Here is a 21,885-nt window from a genome sequence, read left to right as displayed (position 1 = left end):
TTTATATCAAAGGCACTAATAAAATGTATTGAGCAGATCTTAGTGTAACTGATCATTAAAGTTATCTTTTGCTTTTAATTTTTAAGATATTTCTGTATCATTTTTAGTAATATTTATTTTTCAGTTTGATAGGACAGAGAGAAGTTTATAGATATGGGGAGATAGGGAGAGAGTACGAGAGACCTGTAGCAATGCTTCCCCCTTACAGGTGGGGACCAAGGGCTTGAACTGGGCCCATGAGCGTGGTGATGTGTTCGCTCCACCAGCTGCACCACCGCACAATCTTTTAGTTTTTGTACACACATATATGAATACATAGTGTTTTATAAAATCAGTGGGTATTATTTTCATGACTTATAGCTTGTAGAAGTGTTATAATCTGTACTAAGTTCAGAAATTTCAAATCAAATACCTTCATAGTCTTTGGATCAAGTTTAGACCAATGGGTAGGAGTTGAGATTTCTTTAGCTTCACCATCATCCTTCTCTTCTTCATCCTGATATACAAAAAAAACATAACTAGTATTCTGGATCTTAACAATAAAGGTAATTTATTTTAAAAAGTCTGATGCTGATCTGTGCAAGGTCACAAATGTTTCAGATTGTCTTCTCCTAAAGTTATTTAGGCAAGTCCACAGACATACATTCTACCACTTTTAACTGATCACAAAGACACTCATCAGCCAATCAAAGCCAGATCTGTGAAACACAAAAGGGTGATAAATTACAACACAAAGGGTATCAGGGATGCACAAACACTGCTGGTCTCCACTAACCACACAGTGTGTGATCTTGCCCCAATTTTCAAGCCACCCAAAGTTAAGACTGATTTAGTCAGACCTTTCAAATGTACCAAAGACGATGCCACATAGCCTGAAATTTCCAATCTCTCAGACTTGTGGTGGTCCAATTTGAAATATCCATGATTAGAACTGATGACCGTGAAAGAGAAAATTTTTTAAATTTTAGAAAATGGCAAAATGTTTAAAATAGCTTAATACTGAATCTTGCTCAACAACTGGTCCCAGATTCCAGCAACTAGACCTATGATAAAAACAAAATTCTGTGCAATTTAAGCACAACTTATTTTCCTTTGAGGTCTCAGCATTCTTTTAAGTTAGTATAACAAGATATTTTAAAGAGGAAAGAACATACAGCTATACTGCTGAAAGCTGGATTACCAGTCGCTGTTACCAGTTATGTTCCTCGCCATGTGTGTTTGTTATGTAGTGTGTGGTGTGCATTTGTGCCTGTGTTCCTGTGCCTGTGAGAAGCGGAAATGGAAAAAGGGATTAGCGTTCAGTGCCTGTTCTCCATCAGCCTCCTTGCGTTCACCCTGAAGCTTCTCGACCAGCTGCTGCTTGTATCCTCGGGAGAGGGTTTCCCACTCTGAGCGGGTGGGAAGGCAATGCCAAACATCCGGGAAAAATAAAACCACTGTCTCCACATGAGCTGGAACTGTACGCCCTTTGTGGGTCTCCTCAGGGCGATGGTAGCGAATCTCTGCAAAACGGTACCTGTTGCAAGGGAAGAAGCATGTTGGAAAAAAAATTCTAAAATACATTTTAAAGACCCTAGTTCACTTGTAGCACATCAAGTAAAGAAATTTTGCTGCAAGAACTTGAGGTTGGTCTAAAGAAAAAAAAATTATATAAGCCATAGTTCCTCTTTCGGTACATTTGTACAATATTTAATGGTTAAAAGATGGTTATGTCCCCCAAGACATTTTTAAAGTATAATTATAGAGCTACCCATATTTTAGAGAATACCTGAAGAAGCTGGATAGCTGTTCAGATTTCAAGTGCTAAAAAATAAATGTTCTCAATTAAATCACAAGAAATAGGCTAAAATACACAGGACAAATAAGCCTCAAGAGAAAATATGGCTGAACAAAAATAACCAGCAACTACATCAATTTATAACAAAAGAAATATAATGAAATGAAGTTCTCTTGACGATCTTCTCCAGCTATACATGAAATGAAAAATATTTTCAACATACATCCAATGTACAAAGTACAGCATAACAAAACATTTAAATTTTCAGTTTACTTTGATTAGTTCTTAGTCCTTTTTCCCCCCAAGCAATTTTGGCACCAAATATGAAATTTACTGTATGTGGGGATATTCTTTTGAGATTCTCTGCATGATCAGGGTTACGAAAATAAGGAGAGGGGGCATGGCAGGGAAAGCTGACCCACAAGAACAACTACAGAAGCTACTAGAAAAACGTTTCTAATCAAGAAATGAACTGATACTTACCATTGAGTGCACACACTTAGATCAATGCCTGTCAGAGCCTTACAACAACGAATAGCAGTCTTAATCAACACAGAAGGGTCTTTTTCTGGGTCTGGTCCATCCAACGCAGGGGACCAGTGCCCTCCAATGGCCATGGCTTCATCCTTGCCTTTCATGCCCACTAAAAACTAATTCAAAACAAACATTCATTTACAATTATGCAACATGTCAAGTTACAAATAAAATACTTGAAAAGGAAAGGTACAAACCTTTCCATTATGAATTTTGCTACCTCTCATATCTGCCAGTCAAGGAAGAGTTCAGTTCATCGTGTTCCACACTGCATTTCAGCAATGGAATAGGATTTACACATCATAACTCATCCTTCTAAAATCTCTCTTCAGAATGAGAGTTCTTTTAAAGAAAGAGCTATAATTCAAATTTTAATCATCTCCAAAAACACTAATTTCATTACTAAATTCATTATCTTGAAAAAATGAAATACCAAGTTGAACTAGTGGCATGTTAATAAAATAAAGCCATTAATTTGGATTGAGAAAAACTCTACATCACTGGATTAAATTCTGAGTGTCTTAAATAATTATACTAATCAACAGGATTAATAAATTATTATTTTTAACTCTATACAGATAAATTAGAACTCAGTAAATATATACCTAAAGTTAAAAGTAGATATTTAATTTTACCTTAACAAGTCTAGCAGGGTGCTGAAATCCATCTCGAAGTTCTTGTGGGTCTTCAGCAAGAGCACAGGACTTATGATACAAATCTTCCATACTAGGACTAGCCATCAGCATTACCTAATATAGTCAAATAATTCAATCCTGTCAAAAGTCTAAAGTAATGTAAAAAAATGAGAAGTACTACTAATTATCCTTATATATTAGATAGCCAAAATCTTTTATAAAAATGGAAAGCAAAATGTTGCAGCAGGATGTCATTTAGATACATTATAATCTTATAGTTTTAACTTCTCAAAGGATACCATTTTTGATCAATGTTTTAAAATAGGAGAAAACTATGAACCATAAAGCAACATATGAATGCTATCCTGAAACTCAATTTGTGTATTTCCCCAACATTACATCTTATCTGGCATAACCAGAAGTCCAAAATCCACAATGAATCAACTTCATTTCAACATTTTATGAGGTTTAAAATGGCAAAACGAGTCATAGTTTTTTATATAATTGCTTTGAAGGTAAACCCCATTATACACTTGTAATAGGAAAAGCTGCTAAATTTTTTCAGTTGTATGTTATCAACGGCATACAAACCTTTGCACTGTATAAGTGGTCCGCATCTGGTGGATCAAGAATGGCCATGTTTTTTTCTAATGATTCTACTTCTCTGTGCATTACATAGAAATTGCAGTAATTTCCCAGCTGAAATGGTCTTGACAAAGGGAAAGCATCCACCCACGTAAACTGAGCATCAAAAAAGTCACTAGGTATATATAAATTTTGATAACGACGCCTTAATTCCATCATGTCACAACTAGGACTGAAAAACAGATATAAAGCAGTGAACAGGTATAATTTCAAAGATTATGAAAGTATTCACTCAACTTTTGATGCTAAATTTATAACCGAGCACTACCTGGAAATACAGTCAACTCTTGAGTGACTGTTTCAAATAAATCTGTGAAAAAATCTTCAAAATTTGCTTACTAGCAGTTTTGAGTAGTTGGTGGGCAATTATTACCTTCATTTCTTTACTTTTGTGTATGTAGCTTACAATTCATAAGAGAAGAAACTTTGAAATAACTTCAAGCCCAGCTGCAGAGAAGATCTAAATAAAAGCAATTCTGTTTCAGTTGAAATTGTTCATTTTTGGGAAAAATGAAGAGTGGTAGCAAATTACAATAGTAGAAATGTTCCTCAATTGGAATTATACAGGGTATTAACTTTACTGCATAGCAAGATCCTAGATCAAGAATACTTACATTCAAAATTATATATAAAGTCATGTAAAAGCAAGATAAAGTGGCAAATGAGTAACTTATTCAAGGGAAATGAATAATTATCTAAAGGGAGTGACACTGACACGCATAAAATAAGTTAATAGCAACAACACAAATCACAGAGGCCAGGGAGATGGCATGTTTATGCAAAAGACTTTTGAGGCCTGAAACTTTGAGGTCCCAGGTTACTCCCGGGCACCACCATAAGCCAGACCTGAGCAGTGTTCTGGTAAAAATGGAAGAAATTCCCAGTAAGAAAAGAGGAAAGAACTGTTACAAGAAGCATTCAGGAGGCTAGAGATGATACAGCAGGTATAGTGCCAGACTTGCATTTTTGAGGTCTCAAGCTTGAATCACCACGTTATATGTATCTGGGTAATGCTCTGATTCTTTTTCTTTCTTTAGAAATAAATAAATCTTTGAAAGAATATATATACTTAATAAAAAATAAAATTGTTATTTAAAATTTAAATAGCATTTTAAATTAAATGTATTTAAAATTGCTATGGGAGAGAGTTCAGAGACTGCTTTAGCATATGCGGTACTGGGGATCTACTTGGTTCTCACACGCAAGTCCTGCACTCTATCCATTGAGCCATGTGTGTTACGGTTACTTAAGTTATTCAGTGAACAAAAACTTCTACTTGGTGACTACTTAATTATTATGTAATTGGTTTACTCTTGTTGTATGAGTAAATCAGCAACTACTTTAATTTCTTATCCCAGTGTATTTATTTAGTTTTGTAGCACTGAGCAACTCACCACATGGCCGGTACACCAATCTCTGGTCATTGTTTTCATTTTTTAAAAAAACTGAGACAGAGAGGGAACAACAGGGAAAGGCACCAAAACACTACTCTGCTGTCCTTGGAGCTTCCTTCTGGTGCCTCAGTGGCCCACGTGGTGCTGGGTTTCAAAGCCAGGACCTCACACATGGTAAGGCACATAATCTACTCAGTACACTGTCTCCCATAATGAAAATTTCAAATATTTATTTTATTGGGACACCCCCACACACACACACACAAAATGCTCATTTGGATATTATACCTGCCTTGCCGTGTATATGAGCTAGGTTTATCCTGACCCCCACTGCTTTAGAAGAAATTCCACTACTAAAGCACTTTTTTTTTCTCTTGTCTGTCTTTCTCTAGCTACTGAAGAAAAAAAAAAAAACACTGTTGGCCCAAAGTGCTGAAGCTCCAGAAATGACGAAAATAAATTAATTAAATAAAAATTAATTCTCATGAGAATAACACAGAAAGAATGAGAGTATCATTTTGGCCATGTGCTCAGGGATCAAACTACAGACCTTATGCTCATAAATCCAGGATACTACCACTATGCCACCCTCCTGGCCCACTGAAAAGATGTTTTTATTGTGATATCATGGAATTAACCTTTGTCAAGATGTGTACTTATCACTGAATCCAATTTCTTCTCCTATATTTTTGACACACACACACACACACACACACACACACACACACACACACACACACACACACACAGGTAAAGAGAGAAAGACCAGTTTTCCACTCCAGCGTCCATGGTGTCTGCATGTGGTACTGTGTACTGAAACCCAGGCCTCCTGTGTAAGGAGTCCACGTACTAACGGACGGACCATGCACCAACTCCTCCCTTTAGTCTTGTATCTATTTTGTACTTCTTTCAGAGAAACTGATTAGCATCAATATTGCTTCTCCAATTTGATTCTAATGAACTAGAAGTTCTCTTTGTAAACCTTATCTGTTTCTTATTTAGAATGGTATTCTAGGAATGATGGATGTAGAGGGCATATATTTAAAAATCTTTTTAATTTAAGTTTTAGTTGACCTGGGATTATGATGGTACAGTGGTTATACAAAAGCCTTACATCTCTGAGGCTCTCTAACACGACTCTACCTTGCCAATCATGTCCTTTTGCTTTTTCATTTCTGTAGTGCACGACTTGCATGTAAGAACCAAGTAAATCCCCAGTACCGAATATGCTAAAGCAGTGCTCCAAACACTCTCCCATAGCAATTTTAAATACTTCTTTTATTTTTTATTAAGTATATATATTCTTTCAAAGATTTATTTATTTCTAAGAAAGAAAAAGAGAATCAGAGCATTACCCAAATATATATATAACATGGTGACCCAAGCTTGAGACCCCCAAAATGCAAGTCTGGCAATATAGCCTCCTGAATGCTTCTTGTAACAGTTCTTTCCTCTTTTCTTACTGGGAATTTCTTCCATTTTTACCAGAACACTGCTCAGGTCTGACTTACGGTGGTGCCTGGCAGTAACCTGGGACCTCAAAGTTTCAGGCCTCAAAAGTCTTTTGCATAAACATGCCATCTCCCTGGCCTCTGTGATTTGTGTTGTTGCTGTTAACTTATTTTATGCGTGTCAGTGCCACTCCCTTTAGATAATTATTCATTTCCCTTGAATAAGTTACTCATTTGCCAATTTGCCACTTTATGAATTACTACTTGGTTAACTACTACTTGGCTAACTTTCAGTCTCCCACACAAATCACAGAACACATATGACCACCACAAACTGGGGGATAGTATAGTAGTTATCCAAACAGATTCTCATGCCTGATAAAATTAACTTAAATTCCTATAATATTTTTTTCTGCTTAATATATTTCTATTCTGACTCCAAAGGCTAGAAATGTATTTATGTATCAACACACAGACATGTTAAATGTCTTTGAGTATATTTGTATGTCTATGATTTTATTATACTACCCTGACAAAGATAATTTAAAATAGTGGGTTTTTGAAAAAGTCATGATGCATTTTTGCATAGAAAAACAGAAGAAAATATATCAAGACTTTTCTGATAACCCAATAATTAGATTACTGTTATCTTACTTCACAATGCATTATCAATAAATCTAAATCTTGACTAATTCTAACTGTAGGGACATCACAGAGGAGCTATCTTAATTGTAGGATATCTTAATGGATACACAAAAATAACACACCCTTACAAAAAACTAAGTGCTACAGCAAATTGCATTTCTGCCCATGTATAAACCAAGAAATGTAAAGTGAAAGCAAGAAAAATTATCTCTAGTGGTCCGAGAGGTGGTGCAGTGTAGATAAAGCACTGGACTCTCTAGTGTGAGGGCCCAAGATCAATCCCTGGCAGCACATGTACCAGAGTGGTGTTTGAATCTTTCTCCTATCTTTCTCATAAAGAAATAAATAAAATCTTAAAAAGAAAAAGAAAAGTTATCTCTACATACAACACATTCTATCAAATTACACAAAGTATAATTCAGTAGAGCAATGGAAGAGTAGGGGAAAGGGAAGAACATACCAATCTAAAGAAAACTTTGAAAACTGAACCGTGTAACGCGGAACAACACGCCGAACTCTTCGAGGTGATCGTTCTCTCTCTCTTCGAGGAGATCTCTCCCTGGAACGTTTTCTCTGAGGAGACCTTTCTCTGGATCTACGTCTTTCTCGCTCTCTTTCGCGACTTAAAAACAAAACAAACAAACAAAAAAACTCCTAAAATTACTAACATTTCTGGAATTGTCGAAAGTTCTTTTATTGAAAACAAAATTCACTGAAGCTAATACACTGCATGGTAACACATTTTGCATGCATCATTACACGCATCTGTATATATTACATTAAGATAATCAATGAAATTTTAAGTCTGGGGGCTGGATGGAGGCACATCAGGTTGACCGTACACATTACTGTTCTCAGGGACCTGGGTTTGAGCTCCTGCTCCCCACCTGCTGGGGGAATGCTTCACAAGTGTTGAAGCAGGTCTGCAGTTGTCTACCTTTCCCTCTCTCCCTACCCTCTCAATTTTTCTCTGTCTTATCAAGTGGAAAGAAAAATAAGTTCAATTCTATATTTATAATACACATTGACCTTTTACTCAGTCTGTCCACCACACCCCAAATAATCTGAAAAATAATTTGTACTTTTTAAAATTAATTAATTTATTTTCCTTTTTGTTGCCCTTGTTGTTTTTATCATTGTTGTGGTTATTATTGTTGTTATTGATGATGTTGCTGGATAGGACAGAGAGAAATGAAGAGGGAGGGGAAGACAAGAGAGGGGGAGAGAAAGATACAGACACCTGCAGACCTGCTTCACCGCCTGTGAAGCAACTCCCCTGCAGGCGGGGAGCCGGGGTCTAGAACTGGGATCCCAACACCAGTCAAGTTTCGCGTCATGTGCACTTAACCCGCTACGCTACAGCCCTACCCCTATAATTTGTATTTTTAAGTGTTTATATTTTATGGTTTTTTAGTGAAATAAATGTAGTCTAATCAAGATCCCACAGTATACTTTTCAAAAAATAACTAAAAAAAATTTGTGGTTAAAATAACAAATTTACCACTTCAAATGTGTCCAATTTGATAACGTTATGTGCATTTACTATGTATTATCAGCATTATTGTCAAATGTACACTTTTAAAAATATGCCTTGTGGTGGTCAGGCAATGGCCCAACCAGTTGAGCCCACATGTTACAATGCAACAGGATCTAGGTTCAAGTCCCCAGTCCCCATCTGCAGGGGCAAATCTTCACAAGAGCTGAAGCAGTGCTCAAGGTCCGTCTGCCTTTGGCTTCCTTGTCAATTATTATCTCCATCCAATAAATAATAGATTAGTAAGTAAAGCATACCTTCGATCATCTTTTCTGTTAGGCACTTGATCACCTCTGTCATTCCTTCCTGAAAATCTAGATGGTGGGTCTAACCTTCGTGCTGGTTGTGGTTGCGAAACAATACGAACAGGAGGCTGTAATAAACCAGCTTTAAAAGACCCCAAAAAAAAAAAAGTTAAATCATTTAAACAAGTCAGAACACCGAGTTAAGTTTTACAAATAGAAAAGCAGAGTCTTGTAGGCTTTGTTGCTCACAAAAAGTAGACTGTTTTTTCAGAGTATTAGCTTAGGGACCACAGAAGACCAGGAAGATCATATTCATTAACAACAGTTTATCATTTCCTGATCTGTATTAAGCCAAAGACGGCTATATACAAGATATTCAAAGGACATAAAAGTACAAGTCAGAGATTATCTGCACACAAGAAAAAAGATTTATGTTTTGATGGACAAATAAACAGTTAACATTTGGACAAAGTAAATAATTTCAACATCAATACAAGTGAAAAAAAACCTTATAACAACAGGTGCCTCAAGTATCAAATAGGATAAATTACAAGCATCACCTAGAAAATGTTCATGTCCGAAGATTTAACTAACTTTTGATTTAACTAACTGTTAATACTTTATAAATCAGGTGAAGGAACAATGTAAGGAGAAAGGAATTGGCCTGAGGAGTTAACATAATGGTTATGCAAAGACTTTCATCCTGAGGCTATGCGGTTCCAGGTTCAAACCTAGCATCACCAGAAACCAGAGCTGAACAGTGCTCTGGTCTCTCTCCCTCTCTGTTGCTATCTTCCCAATTAGAAAGAACCAGACATCACTCTGGTACATATGCTGCCGGGGACTGAACTCAGGATCTCATGCTTGAGAGTCTGATGGCATATCCACTGCACCACCTCCTGGACCATGTTAGAGAACTTTCTAAGAGAATATATACTATATCAGTTCAATTTCTTTAAAAATGGTAACTATTTAAAAACTATTTCTTTTTTTAAAATTAATTAATTAATTAATTTTACTAGATAGAGACAGAGAGAAATTGAAGGGAAGGGGCGATAGAGATGGAGAGAGGCAGACACCTGCAGCCCTGCTTCACCACACGTGAAGCTTTCCCCTTGCAGGTGGGGACCAGGGGCTTGAACCTGGTTCCTTGCACACTGTAGAGTGGGCGCTTAACCAGGTGCGCCACCACCTGGCCCCCTTAAAAAATATTTCTTTATTTTAATCTATTTATTTATTTATTTATTTATTTAACCAGAGCACTGTTCAGCTCTGGCTTATGGTGGTGCGGGGGATTGAACCTGGGACATTGGAGCCTCAGGCATGAGAGTCTGTTTGCATAACCATTATGCTATCTACCCTCCGCCCTTAAAAAATATTTCTACAACAAATGATTTTCATGCAGCATAGCCAAATACAGCATATAAAGCTTTATTTAGCAAAGAAAAACCATCTCAGAAGATGTTTGGCAGAAGTAGCCTATCTAGGACTTAAAAGAACTATGGTGGGGGGCTGGGTGGTGGCCCACGTGGTTAAGCGCATGTGTTATAACATACAAGGATGCTGGGTTCAAGGCCCTAGTCCCCACCAGCAGGGGGAGCCTTCACAAGTGGTAAAGCAGTGCTGCAGGTATCTCTGTTTCCCTCCCTCTTAATTTCTGGCTGTCTCTATCCAATAACGAAATGAAGATAATTTAAAAAGAAGAAAAAAAAGAAAAGAAAAGAAAGAAAGGAAAAGAAAAATACTAGAATATCTATTAAAACGAGAGAGAATTGGAATAGGGCACCAAAGAAAAAACCCTGATTGGAGGGTGAGGGTGAATGTTCAGCTTCAGGGGGGGGGGGGGGGGGGGGCAGCGCAGGTGTCTTTCTCTCCCCCTCTTTCTTCCCCTCCTCTCTCTGTTTCTCTCTGTCCTATCCAACAACGATGGCATCAATAACAACCATAAAACAACAAGCGCAACAAAAGGGAATTAATAAAGAGAGAGAGAGAACTATGGTGGTTATGGCAGGTGAACACAGATATATGGTGGCAAATAAGGTATGGAAATATACCCCTATGGTCTTATAATCTTGTAAACAACTTTTTTAAACAACTAATAAAAATTATATTAAAAAATCTGGGCAGGCAACTGGGAGATCTGGATATAAACAAAATATTTTAATGATTTTTCTTACTGTTTCAATAGATTATGGGAAAAACAGGAAACCGGCCTCTTAGGAAAGGCAAGCTTTTTATCCAAAGAACATGCAAACACCAATTCAAAGGGACATAAGCACTATCTTCACAGATGCATTTTTCGTAACAGCCAAATAGTGGAAGCAGCCTAAATTGACAGATGAGACTGACTACCTGCTTCACATCTATGAGTCTCTTGCTTCGATCCCTGGGACTCCATGCACAAAAGAAAAGAAAGCCCGTGGGTTCAAACAATTAATTTACAAATAAATGCTTGAGTGCACGTCACAATGCGAAAGGACCCGGGTTTGAGTCCCAAGTCCCTACCTGGCAGGGGAAAGCTTTACAAGTGGTGAAGCAGTGCTGCAGGTGTCTCTCTGTCTCTCATTATCTCCCCTAACCTCTCGATTTCTAGCAGTCTCTACCCAATAAATATTTTTTTTAAAAAAATGAAAAATATATATTTAAAGCTAAGCTCAGGGGGCCACGTGGTACACCTAGCTAAATGCACACATTAACAGTGTGCAAGGACCTGGGTTCAAGCCCTTAGCCCCCATCTGCAGGAGGAAAGCTTCAGGAGCGGTAAAGCATAAATGCAGGGGTCTGTCTCATTCCATCTCTATCTCTTCCTCCAATCTAATTTCTCTGTCATTATCCAATATTAAATAAAAAGTTTTAGAAAATAGATAAAAAGATAAAGTTAAGCTCATTATTTGAAACACTATGGTTCATTGAATAAAGTGCTAGCACCAAACTCTACACATACTCAAGACATTGTAGGTATGTAAAAAAAATGTTTATAAAATATATCATTCCCTGAAGATACCAATAGGGTATACATAGTTCTTACAATTCTTTAAGTTCAAAAACAAAAATATCTTTTAATCTCCTATTCACTGAGCTTATTTCACTGCTGGTAGATATATATATATATATATATATATTTTTCCCCCCAAGTTATCTGGAAGTCCACATCTTTTGTAGTTAGAAGCATACATTCATTACTTTAGCAGTCAGTCATGTATTAGTCTGAAATATAAGAAAGGAAAGACACATTGCATGAAATACCTTTCTGCTGTGGTTGCTGTAGTAAAGGCTGTGGCTGAGTCTGCAACAGTGGTGTAATGGAAGCTGCTGAAATCTGTGCCTGAAGCAGTGACTGGGGCTGGGGCTGAGCCTGAACACCAAACGTTGTCTGTGGGGCAATCGGCTGCAGTACAGCAGGAGGAGTCTTCAGTAAAGGCTGGGTCTGAGATTGATTCTTAACACAAACACAAACGCACACAAATTAAGTCTTCGTGAACTGGATTCCTCAATGAGCAAATTCCTCCAACACCAAACAACAGTGATTTACATACCTGATTTGGCAGCATTTGAATTCGTTGTGCATTCCATTTGAAAGGCATATTGGGATTATAAGTAGCTTCAACCAATACTCTGTCACCCACTTGGGGGATCTTTCCTTTCACAGCACTACCAAATTAAAAAAAAAAATTACAATCAGCACAATTTAAAATGATGTCCTAGAAAATATTTATGTACATAACACTCAAAGTAAATTAAACCTGAAATTGAAGACTAAAAAGACCCTCCCTTGGTTTAAAGATTTATTTATTTCATGTGCATGAGACATAAAGAGACCACACTCCAGTTCCTGTGGCAACAAGGACTGACTTTGGGGCCGTATGCTTGCAAGTCCTGAAATCTACTACTGAGTACTTTTAAAAAGTAGGTGTACTGAAGGCAGATGGTGGTGCACCTGGTTAAGTACACATATTACCAAGTGCAGGAATGCAGGCTCAAGGCCCTGTCCCCCACAGCAGGGAGGAAGCTTCATGAGTGGTGAAGCAGTGCTACAGGTATCTGTCTCTAGCCCCCTTCCCTCTCCGTTACTCTATGTCCTATCAAATCGAGGGTGGGAAAGGGCTGCAGGTGTCTACCTTCCTTCCTCTCTATCGCCCCCTTCCCTCTCTGTTACTCTATGTCCTATCAAATCGAGGGTGGGAAAGGGCTGCAGGTGTCTACCTTCCTTCCTCTCTATCGCCCCCTTCCCTCTTGATTTCTGGCTGTCTCTAACCAATAAGTAAATAAAGATAAAACAAAAACAAAACAAGAAAAAGAGAGAAAAAAATATAGAAGATGGAAAACAAGACTTACTTAGAAAAAGGCTTGATCTCTTCAATTACATGAAATGAAAGAGAATACTAAAATAAAGATAGCTCACTTAGAGTTTTTTTAAATATTTATTTTCCCTTTTTGTTGCCCTTGTTTATTATTATTGTTGTAGTTATTGTTGTTGTTGGATAGGACAGAGAGAAATGGAGAGAAGAGGCGAAGACAGAGAGAGGGCGAGAAAGACAGACACCTGCAGACGTGCTTCACCGCCTGTAGTGTGCTTATCATGGATAAGACCCAGGTTCAAGCCTAGCTTCAGTACTCAAAGCTTGAGTGGGAGCATCAGTGCTATGGTGTCTTTCTATCTCTAACTTGGTCTTTCTATTTGAAAAAGTTGGCCTAAAAAGTGAAGACCAAGGAAAGACCAGAAATCAGACAAAAAACAAAAACAAACATTTAAAATATGTAATGCAATTTCTATTTCATATAATCTGACAAAGCTAACAAACTATTTTTGTTGTATGAAAACTCAGGTCCAGAAGGTAGCTCAGTGCTACAGCATCTGCCGAGTATGTGTGAGAGTCTGGGGTCAATCCACAGCACTGAGCTCAACAAAGATAAAAACTAGTAAATTTCATGAATGGCAGAAAAGTGCTATGCTTGTCCTATATTACTCTTAAAGTCACAAAAAGGAGTTTCTCTTTCAGAATTATGTTCATCAGTTATTCATTACTATTAATTTTTCAACCAAAAGTTTTGGAGCCCAGAGAATTAAGCCCCCAAGCTGTGTACATGCCATATCATGACAACCCCAGGTAGAGCCCCATGACTACCTCAGATGTGCTACACCACTACAGAATGCAGCCCAGAGTGGGGAAATCATATACAAATAATGGCCAGGCCAAAAAACAAAGAAAAAAGGATTTGCAGTCTGGAAGAAGGCACAGTCACGGAGCAAACATGAGTTATGAAGTTCCAAAGTCTCCAGCACCACATATGCCAGAGGGATACTATATAAAGTGTGTGTTGGGGGGGGGGGGGGGGGAGTTGGGCAGTGGTGCACCCTATTAAATGTACATATATTACCATGTACAAGAACCTAGGTTCTAGCCCCCCTCTCCACCTGTAGGGGGAAAGTTTCTTTTTTTTTATTTTTCTTAAACTTAAAAAAAAATTTTCTTCTTATTTATTTATTTCCTTTTTGTTGCCCTTGTTGAGGGGAAAAGTTTCATGAGTGGTAAAGCAGGTATGCAAGTGTCTCTCTCTCTGTTTCTCCCTCTCTATCTCCTCCTCCCCTCTCAATTTCTCTCTGCCCTATCCAACAAAATAGGGAGAAAAAAAAAAAAAGGAAAAAGTGGACTTATTGTTCTGGTGCACGACAGTGGAGGAGAACCCACGCTGGGGCTGAGAGTTCTTGCAAAAAACTGAAAAGTTTTACACATGTAGCAACAACTGTATTTACTATAGCATTAATGCCCTCAAAATATTCCACATGGAAAAAAAAAATTCTACATGGGGAGTCGGGGCAGGAGCGCAAAGGGTTAAGTGCAGGTGACACAAAGTTCAAGGACCTACATAAGAATCCTGGTTCCAGCCTGGAGCTCCCCACCTGCAGGGAAGTCGCTTCACAGGCAGTGAAGCAGGTCTGCAGGTGTCTTTCTCCCTCTCTGTCTTCCCCTCCTCTCTCCATTTCTAACTGTCCTACCTAACAACGACGACATCAATAACAACAATAAAACTACAGCAACAATAAAAAACAAGGGCAACAAAAGGGAAAATATAAAAAAATTAAAAAATATATTCTACATAAAATTAAAAAGAATAAATTATATAAAACTGCCGAGCTTCTACAAATATTAATGTATAAAGTCCTTCAAGGCATGCTACATATACTAAACATATTTTTTTTGTTTTTTTTCTGCAGTGCTGTTTTTTTTTATAACATGTATTCCTTTATTAGGGGATTAATGTTTTAATAAGATCAACAAATTGTTATATATAAACATGTTCATATATACTAAACAGAAAATAACAAATTAAAAGGCATTACTACTTTAACCCCTACTCTGACTGGCAGTCTTTCCATGAATAGTTAGAAAAATCAATTTATGGGAGTCAGGCAGTAGTTCAGCAGGTTAAGTGCACGGACCGTGGTAAGGATCCTAGTTCAAGTCCCAGCTCCCCACCTGGAGGGGAGTCACTTCACAGATGGAGAAGCACATCTACAAGTGTCTATCTTTCACTCCCCCTCCTCTCTCCATTTCTCTCTGTCTTATCCAACAATGACAACAGCAATAACAACAACAAGGGCAACAAAAGGGAAAATAAATAAATAAATATAAAGAGAGAGAGAGAAAGGTCAATCTCCTCTAATAGAAGACTTATACGAAAGAATTCACTATTCGTCTGCTCCGTGATCAAGTTGCCTTTAGGCACGTACACTAACAAAAAGGTGAGACACAGAATCCCAATGGTTGCATATCTGGTAGTGTGTTCACATTACCATGTGTGAGGACCCAGGTTCAAGCCCAGGTCCCCACCTACAACAGAGCACCTTCAAGAATAGGGGAGCTGTGAGGGAGGTGCCACCCCTCTCCCCCTCTTTATTCCCCCTCCCCTTTTCTCACTAGAGCACTGCTCAGTTCTGGCTTATGGTGGTGTGGGGGATTAAACCTGGGACTTTGGAGCCTCAGGCAAGAGTCTCTTTGTGTAGCCATTATACTATCTACCCACCACCCCACTCCTCTCTCTACTTCTCTCACCCTTTGTCTCTCACTGTCTAACAGGAAGAAATAAAAAAGAAAAAAAAGAAAAGAAAAAGATAGTTGACTGTGGGAAAACCATGGTAGAGTTATGCAAGTCCCAGTGATAACCTTGGTGGCACAATAAGATGAGAAGTACAAAACCAGCTTATGATAGAAAAGTGTTTCACTAGAACAGTTCTCATACGATTCAATACCCTACACTATATTAATGCTAAATATAAGGTGCTTGTCAACATCTAGCGAAGTTTACCTAAGTTGGAAGAATACATCTTCGTCCACAAATCCAAATGTATCATGCATCTTTGTAACAACCCCTGTAAAAACACGCTGTTTCTGAGGTTGGGTTTGTTGCTGACTAGACCGTGGTGTTGGATATGATACAGTTATCTGTGCCGCAGGCTGAGGAGTAGACAGGCTAAGGCTTGTAGGCAGTGCAACAGCTGGCTATAAAACAAAGTCAATATTAAATTAAAATAATTATTTGAAATGGTAGGGATTAATAATCACTTAAAACTAATTAAGATGTTAAAATTAATTTATCTGAAAATACATATGTACACTTTTTTTCATATGGGCACTTTAAAGATAAAAATCTAATTTGAAGTGTTACTTTTAATGCATTTAATTAATATCCCCTAGATAAAAATTTGTATAGCTTGTTCCAGAGGGAAAAAAAGACCCCCAATAATATAGTGAATTTATAAACACTGCATATTTTAGCTCCCTCTTAGAAATTCAAAATTCATAGTAGCACGAGTCAGAAAAGTTCTATAAGTGATAGAAGATCAAGACATTTATTTGTGCAATGTAAAACTTCAAAGAACTCATAGAAATAGAGGAAAGGTTTCAGGCAGGAGTAGATAGCATAATGATTATGCAAAGAGACTCTCATGCCCAAGGCTCTAAAGTCCCAGGTTCAATTCCTTGTACCACCATAAACTAGAGCTTAAAAGAGCTCTGGTTAAAAAAAAAAAAAGCAAACAATACAGTGAGTGCCTTGGCACCACATGGGAATGCTGTGATACATCTTCATCTCTCCTTTTTTATCTGAACTAAAAATAAAAAGTCAGCCTGAGAACTGTAAAGCTGTATGAGGATCTGCTGCCACAAAAGAAGTATAAATTTCCAAATGTGAGGTAAATACATGTTTGTGATATACCACCATGACATCTTCCTAATATTAAGTGTGTATCTGAAAGTTGCTAAGTGCCATTTAATTAAAAGAACTCATCAGAGCAGCTGAAACATATATGCATCATGAGGCACTAGGCTTCATCCTTAGCATTAAAAAAAAGTTCTTGCAGTTGGGGGATGAGGATCAGCAACAGAAGACAAGACATGGGGGTCAGGTGGTAGAGCAGCGGGTTACATGCACATGGCACAAAGTGCAAGGACCAGCTTAAGTATCCTGGTTTGAGCCCTGGCGCCCAACTTGCAGGGGAGCCGATTCACAGGCAGTGAAGCAGGTCTGCCGGTGTCTTATCTTTCTCTCTCCGTCTTCCCCTCCTCTCTCCATTTCTCTCTGTCCTATCCAACAACAATGATATCAATTACAACAATAATACAAGAGCAACAAAAGGGAAAAATAAATTTAAAAAAAAAAAGAAATATCGTGGTCCAGGAAGTAGCTCATTGGAGAAAGCATTGAATTCTCAACCATAAGGTCCTAATTTCAATCACCAGCAGCACATGTACCAGAGTGATGGTTCTTTCTCTCTCTCTCATGAATAAATAAATTCTAAAATAAATAAATAGATAAGACTTGATTTATGTGATGCTGTTTTATATTCTACATCTCATTTGGTGGAGCAAAGCAATCTTCTGGTTAGTCTTTTCCCCACCACTATCTCTGATAAAATTATTTAAAAAATAAAAAATATATTGCACCAAAGTAAAAGACTCTGGGGTGGGGGGGGAGAATACAGGTCCTTCAGAGGACCTAGTGGGGGTTGTATTGTTATATGGAAAACTGAGAAGTTTATGCATGTACAAACTATTGTATTTACTCTCGAATGTAAAACATTAATTCCCCAATAAAGGAATTAAAAAAACAACTCTGTAGAAAATAAAATTATAACTGTGAGGTGATGCTTTTATTGTGATCAACTGACAACACAGAAATATCGAGTTATTAGTAAGCATACTTTAAGTTGATATAACTTTTTTTAAAGAAAACTGTAGTGTCAGTTCTAAATTATGGTGCCATTAAATGAAACCAGGGCCAGGGCTCCACACGAGCAAGGTCCATCACTGAGGGGTTGGGGAAATGCCAGTCCCTGTTCAGGGAGCCATAATGCCGGACTAGCTTCACAGGCGGGAGAGAGAGACCACAGTTCAGTCTTTATTCATGTGGAACGCAGCACAATCTAAGCTATCTCTAATCACAATCCTGTCCTTATATATCCTGAGGCAGAAGTGTCAGGTCCGAAGAGGATGTAAGAGGATAGGGGGTGGGGAGAAGGAAAAAGCGTGCAAAATGGTGAGGATTAAACCAATGCCCTGGAGGCAGGGCGGTGCTTAGTTAACAGTGGTTATGTAATACAGTGTTAAGCAGGGGGGATTAAACCAATGAAACAGAAGGGGTCTTAGAAGAATTTAGAAGCATACCAACAGGGAAATAGCATAGTAGTTATGCAAAAGACTTTTTAAAAAATTTAAAAAATAGGATGAGAGAAAAAGAGAGACACCTGCAGCCTGGTCCAAAGCTCCTGAAGCTTATCACAAGCACACAGGTGGGGACAGGGAGCTCAAACTGGGTCTTCAATCGTGGTAACCGGTGTGCCTTACCAGCTATACTACTGCCTAGCCCTTGCAAAGGACTTATGTCTGAGGCTCTGAGGTCACACAGTCTCTAGAACCATCATAAACTAGAGCTGGAGATTATATTTTGGCTTAAAAAAAAATAAAAGGGAGTTGGACAGTAGTACAGTGGGTTAAGTGTATGTGACGCAAGCTTAAAGGACTGTCCTAAGGATCCCGGTTCAAGCCCCAGGCTCTCTATCTGCAGGGGAGTTGCTTCACAAGTGGTGAAACAGGTCTGCAGGTGTCTATCTTTATCTCCCTTTCTGTCTTTCCCTCCTCTCTCCATTTCTGTCATATCCAACAACAACGACTTCAATAATAACAATAATGACTACAACAATAAACAAGGGCAACAAAAGGGAATAAATTTAAAAAAAAAAAGGCAAGCACAATGCTAGTTCCTACTTTCTGTCCATAAAACATTTTGTCAAATGTCAACAAAACTTGTGTGTGTGTGGGGTAACATATATGCTCTACCTAGTGTACTGCCTGGTACCTTCTTGTTTAATATATAATACAACTTTCCTCAACACTCATCTGCTGTTGGGCATCTGGGTTGTTACAAATAACGGTTCTGTAAACATAGGTAGGTGTACACAGATCACGTGCGCGTATGGATGTACCTTTACATTATAGCACTACTCAGGTCAGCTTTTGGTGATGCAGGGAATTGAACCCCACAGACGTCTTCTGATAGGTGTTTTTGTGTTCTTTGGGGGGAAATCTCTAGGAGAAAAATTGCTGGGTCATAGGAGAGGTCCACTTCTAGTGTTCTGAGAAATTATCACCAGGCTCTTTTACATACAATGTGGACCAGTTTACATTTTCACCAGCAGTGTAGAGGTGTTCCTTTTCCCCACCTCACTAGTACTTTTTTTTTTTTTGTAATATTTATAAGAGCAAAAACAAAAACCGTAAGATAAAAGGAGTACAAGTCCACACAATTCCCACCACCAGCACTTGCTTTTTTCTAACAAGTAACATCCTCATGTGTGAAATGGGGTGAAGTGATGTCTCACTGTTGTCTTGATTTGCATTTCTCTGACAATCAGTGCCTGTGAGCATTTTTTTTCATGCCTGTTGGCCATTCTGGTTATTTTTTTTTTTTTTAATATTTTCTCCACATCCTGTCATTCTTTATTTACTTTAGATTTACTATCTTTTAGGGCTATTGTCTTTATTTATTAGATAGAGACAGCCAAAAATTGAGAGGGAAGGGGATGATAGAGAGTGAAAGAAACAGAAAGGGGGTGGGGGCCAGGTGGTGGCGCACCTAGCTAACCACACACATAACAGTGTGCAAGGACCCAGGTTCAAGCCCCTGGTTCCCACCTGCAGAAGGAAAGCTTTGCTAGTGGTAAAAAAGGGCTGCAGGTGTCTATTTCCTGTTTCTCTGTCTCTACCCAATAATAAAATTAATAAAAATATTTAAAAAAGAAAAAGGAAACCTGCAATACTGCTTCACCATTCACAAAGCCTTCCCCCTGCAGGACTGGGGACTTGACCCTGGATCCTTGAGCAATGTAACATGTGTGCTCAACCAGGTGCGCCACCACTCAATTCCAATTTTACAATTTTACTTATTTATTCATGAAGAAAGGAGGAGAGAGAGAGAAAGAACCAGACATCACTCTGGTACATGTGTCGCCAGGGATTGAACTCAGGGCCTCATGCTTGAGAATCCAATGCTTCATGCACTGTGTTACTTCCCAGACCACTATTATTATTTTTTTTTAATGATCTTTCTTTGATAGAGACAGCCAGAAATTGAGGGGAGTGGGGAGATAGGGAGAGAGACAGAGAGACACCTGCAGTCTTGCTTTACCACTCATGAAGCTTTCCCTCTGCAGGTCGAGGACTGGGGTCTCGAACCAGGGTCCTTGCGCACTGTAATGTGCACTCAACCAGGTGCACCACCATCAGGCGTCCAATTTATTTATTTATTTATTTTCAAACCAGAGCACAGCCCAGTTCTGGCTCATGGTGATGCATAATTGGAACTGGGACACTGGAGCTTGAGGCATGACGATCTTTTTGCATAACCATAAGCTATCTCCCCCACTATTTTAAAATTAATGAAGAGACAAAGGGGAACAAAGAGATTAAGAGGAGAAAGAGAAACAGTAAGAGAAAGCACCAGAGCATCACTCTAGCACATGCAATGTCAGGGATCAAACTTAGGACCTCATGCTTGAGTTCAATGCTTTATCCACTATGCCACCTCCCATGCCCACTGTCACTGTAACAAAGTCAGCTTGGAGTGGTAAAGCCTTGACAATAACAAAATAGCTATTTTTAATTAAAAAGTAAAAGTGGGACTGGTGAAACAGCTCACTTGGATAGTGTGTTGCTTTACCACAGCAGAACCCAGGTTCAAGGCCAACCCCTACTGCAGTGGGTGGAAGAAGCTTCGGTTCTACTGTCTGTTTCTCTCTGTCTCTATAAAGAAAAAAAGTAAATCACACACCCAGTTTTAATGAGACTGGATGATCTGATTTTGTTTAAAGAGAGACAGAAGGAGCTGGGCAGTAGCAGAGTGGGTTAAGCATATATGGCGCAAAGCACACCGACCAGTGTAGGGATACTGGTTCGAGCCCATCCCCTCCCCACCTGAAGGGGGTCACTTCACAAACGGTCTGTAGGTGTCTACCTTTCTCTTCTTGTCTTCCCCTCCTCTCTTGATTTCTCTGTCCTATCCAACAATAACAAAAGCAACAACAACAACAATAACTACAACAATAAAAACTACAAAGACAACAAAAGGGAGAAAACAGTGTCCAGGAGCAGTGGATTCATAGTGCAGGCACTGAGGCCCAATAATAACCCTGGAGACGAAAGAAAGAAAAAAGTGAGAGAGAGAAAGAGACAGAGAGAGAGGGGCTGGGTGATAGTGCACTGGGCTGAGTACACATAACAATGCACAAGGATTCGGGTTCAAGCCCCTGGTCCAAACCTGAAGAGGGAATGCTCTGCAAGTGGTGAAGCAGAGCTGAATGTGCCCCTCCCCCTTCCCTCTTGATTCCTGCCTAGCTCTATCCAATAAATAAAGATGAGAGAGAGAGAGAGAGAGAGAAAGAAGCATAAAGAATAGAAGAGAACAGGGTCACGCGGTGGCAAATCTGGTAGAGAATACATGCTGCAATGCCCAAGGACCCAGGTGCAAGT

At 38.6% G+C, this 21,885-nt stretch overlaps 1 protein-coding gene and 1 non-coding gene across 8 annotated transcripts in view; both read right to left on the bottom strand.

Moving 5' to 3' along the window:
- CCAR1 (cell division cycle and apoptosis regulator 1) overlaps positions 1-21,885 on the bottom strand; it is a 64,860-nt gene that overhangs the window by 19,406 nt on the left and 23,569 nt on the right. For all 7 annotated transcript variants that reach the window (XM_060196364.1, XM_060196475.1, XM_060196526.1 and 4 more), the window contains 10 exons: positions 16,169-16,362; positions 12,397-12,511; positions 12,107-12,299; positions 8,873-9,002; positions 7,542-7,703; positions 3,538-3,763; positions 2,947-3,060; positions 2,261-2,427; positions 1,306-1,516; positions 413-496 (listed from right to left, as the gene is read on the bottom strand). In XM_060196364.1, the coding sequence (XP_060052347.1) occupies positions 413-496; positions 1,306-1,516; positions 2,261-2,427; positions 2,947-3,060; positions 3,538-3,763; positions 7,542-7,703; positions 8,873-9,002; positions 12,107-12,299; positions 12,397-12,511; positions 16,169-16,362 (1,596 nt within the window). The remainder of the gene's footprint in view (positions 1-412; positions 497-1,305; positions 1,517-2,260; positions 2,428-2,946; positions 3,061-3,537; positions 3,764-7,541; positions 7,704-8,872; positions 9,003-12,106; positions 12,300-12,396; positions 12,512-16,168; positions 16,363-21,885) is intronic.
- LOC132542976 (small nucleolar RNA SNORD98) lies at positions 2,556-2,620 on the bottom strand. Its single transcript, XR_009553947.1, has one exon. It is a non-coding gene; the product is annotated as a small nucleolar RNA SNORD98 (small nucleolar RNA).

Source organism: Erinaceus europaeus, chromosome 1 (genome assembly GCF_950295315.1).
Source record: "Erinaceus europaeus chromosome 1, mEriEur2.1, whole genome shotgun sequence".
Classification (NCBI taxonomy): Eukaryota; Metazoa; Chordata; class Mammalia; order Eulipotyphla; family Erinaceidae; genus Erinaceus; species Erinaceus europaeus.
The sequence above is the reverse complement of the archived record's forward strand: the minus strand, read 5'-3'. Positions and strand labels throughout refer to the sequence as shown.